The 2,797-nt window shown below is 35.4% G+C and overlaps 1 protein-coding gene across 1 annotated transcript; it reads right to left on the reverse strand.

Annotated features, from left to right (window-relative positions):
- Positions 1-416: 416 nt before the first annotated feature.
- LOC114263020 (alcohol acyltransferase 16) lies at positions 417-2,797 on the reverse strand. The gene is made up of 2 exons (XM_028203514.2): positions 2,271-2,797; positions 417-1,588 (listed from the first exon to the last, which is right to left on the reverse strand). The coding sequence occupies exons 1-2, from the start codon at positions 2,715-2,717 to the stop codon at positions 611-613; spliced, it is 1,425 nt and encodes a 474-aa protein (XP_028059315.2). The 5' UTR covers positions 2,718-2,797; the 3' UTR covers positions 417-610.

Consider the following 2,797-nt stretch of genomic DNA (forward strand, 5'->3'; position numbering starts at 1 on the left):
AATGCCACAAGACTAAAAATGTCATTAGAAGAATAGTTTTGTGGCACTTTCAAATGTCACTAAACTAAAAAATGTTGTAGTGAAAGTAAATTTTAGTTTATAATTTTACTGATTATGCGTGCAAGTAAATTTAAATAAAAAACTTATTAGTAATTGTCATTTTATGTATAAAATTTTTATCAAAAAAAATATATGTAAAAGCGTTTAATTTTCATAATTCGTCTAAACCCACATAAATTTCGTCTAAGGCCACATAAATTTCAGGCCGCCCTGCTAGCAAATCCACCTTTTAAGTAAAATGTTCAAAAAGAAAGAGGAAGTATTGTGGTGCATGCTCTTGACGAGATTTTTAGATCAGTTGGCCGCTAATTTGCTTCAAAAAAGAAAAAACTTTGACCACTGAAAACAAAAAAAAAGAAAAGAAAAAAAGAACAGCATTTGTTGTGGGTTATCACACAAACCAAAAATAAGTTACATATTGATCTACATTCTGGGAAGATTATAATACAACTAATACTCAATATATGGAGAGTACTTATTCATTAATTATCCTTACATTTGTTGTAGGTTATCAAGGTTGAACTCTTAATTTTTATTTTATTTTATTTTTTTAAGATATGGATTGTGAACATTTTTGGTGCATGGAAATGGGTTTATGATTTGGTGGATGTTCCACAGGCTCCTGAGTCATTTTCTTCAACTCTTGTTCAAATCTATCCATGACTGATTCTGGCAAGCATATCGGTAGCACAATCCCATCTTCTCCTCCTCTAATGTCCCTAAAAGGTACATAAAAGCTAATCAAAGATATCGCCCTAGCAATACCGCCATACACAGGCTTCCCCCACCCGAAATCTAACTTATCAAACCCTGCCCGAGTATTATCTGAAATGATATAGTCCTTATTCGCTTCCAAGGTATGCGAAGGACGTCCCTTTATCACCATAAGATCAGCCACTGATCTGAAATACTCTTCGCTCACTTGTGCCTTTGCCTTCTTTACTAACTCCAATGCATATCCCAATGGAAGCATAGATAACAGTCCTGCCTTTGCCATCACTGCGGGATAGGTAAACACGTTGCCATAGTATCCAGGAGGTAGGTTGAGGCCGTGTTTATTGCCGCGGCCATTGACTGTGAACGAGAGGCGAACAGTCTCGTCTGGGGCTAGGCAGAGTGCGCGTGTTCGACATTGCCATATACACGCCGTTAGTAGTTCGAATGTGGTCGCTGTTGTGCTGTAGTGGTGGTGGGGAAGATGGTTGCGAATGGCTCTGATTTCTTTGGGACCAAAGAAGAAAGAGCGGTCGATCGTGGTGGTTCCGTTGGCCGTGGCGGTGGCGGTGGCGGTGGCGGCTCCGGCTAGTGCTTGGTCGTATTCGTAGTGTGGGCATGTAATGGAAGGAGGTTGTCTTGCAGAGAGGAGGTGCCTTTGCCAAATTGGTGGGACAGATGGTGTAATTTTGGTTTGGGGTTGTTGGGCAAACTCAGCGATTGTGTTTAGGAATTGGATAAAACCAGAAGAGTCGCTCATTGTGTGGTTTAGACGTATTGCAAATGTGAATCCACCACAACTAAAACGAGTCACCTGCATATTTTTATTAGCACATGTTAGAATACAGTCACCATACATTTAAAATTTGGATAAATTATATTGGTGGTAACTACAGCTTGGCTTAAATTGATTCAATTTTAATCTTGAATTTTTTTAATTTGTCTTATTCTGATCCAATCAATAACCTTATTTATTTATTTATTTTTACGTTCTAATTCTGTACAGTACTTTCTGCATTTTTTAGGATTACTGTACTCTGCTCTGCATTTGGTTTGAGTTTTCTGAATTTACTTTTCAGAAAAATAAACTTTTTTTGTCTTCTGTGTTTTTTTTTTTGTTTTTGCTGAATTTTTTTAATATTTTGAACAAATTTTAATTTTTGGATACACCTAACCTGAATATACTTAAAAAATATAATATTTGTGAAAAAAAATATTAAAAAAATTCACTAAATATCAAAAATACAAAAAAAAAATACTAAAATTCAGCATATTTTTTTAATTCTTGTGTGTATATTAATTTTTTAAAACATTTTTTACAAATATTTTATTTTATTGATATATCTAATTAAGATGCATTCAAAAAAAATTAAAAAAAATGTTTAAAATTTTAAAAATATTCATCAAAAACAAAAAAAATACAAAAAATAAAAAATTTAATTTTTAAAAAATTGAATCTAGAAAATTAAAACAAATTCTATAGTAAACATTATTACTTGAATCAACAAGAGAGGACAGCCCAGAATTCCATCGGAGCCAGGAACATCATACAGAAGCTCGTTCAAGTATGGACACCCTGGCCCAACCGTGTCGCCTAGCCTGTCGAGCTCCACATTTGCATCTGCCTCTATGAACAGAACCCCTTCGGCTGTGCAATCCACTGAGAGTTTCCGATTAGGCCCTTCAACAAGCCTCCCTGCAAATGGGTAGTAAAACACAAGTGCTTTGGCTAGTGCTTCGCTAATCACACTCGCAGGGTCTTTCCCTTCCATAGAAGGGTTGTTTTTGTAAAACATGATCCCTGGTACTTGAAAACGAAGACCTTCTTGGTCATCTATGTCTGAGAGTTGTTTGAGTTCGTGTGGTGTGGGTTTTGATGGAACAAGATGTTTTGGATCTTGTCTTCTCACTATGAATACTAGGGGAAAAGTTGAAGATGCCATTTTGGAGGAAGTGTGAAATAAAGAAGATGTAATATCTATATGTGCTTTGTCATATGAATTTGAAAGGTATTTATAGAGTA

Source organism: Camellia sinensis, chromosome 13 (genome assembly GCF_055761805.1).
Source record: "Camellia sinensis isolate YWXY chromosome 13, ASM5576180v1, whole genome shotgun sequence".
In the NCBI taxonomy this organism is placed as follows: Eukaryota; Viridiplantae; Streptophyta; class Magnoliopsida; order Ericales; family Theaceae; genus Camellia; species Camellia sinensis.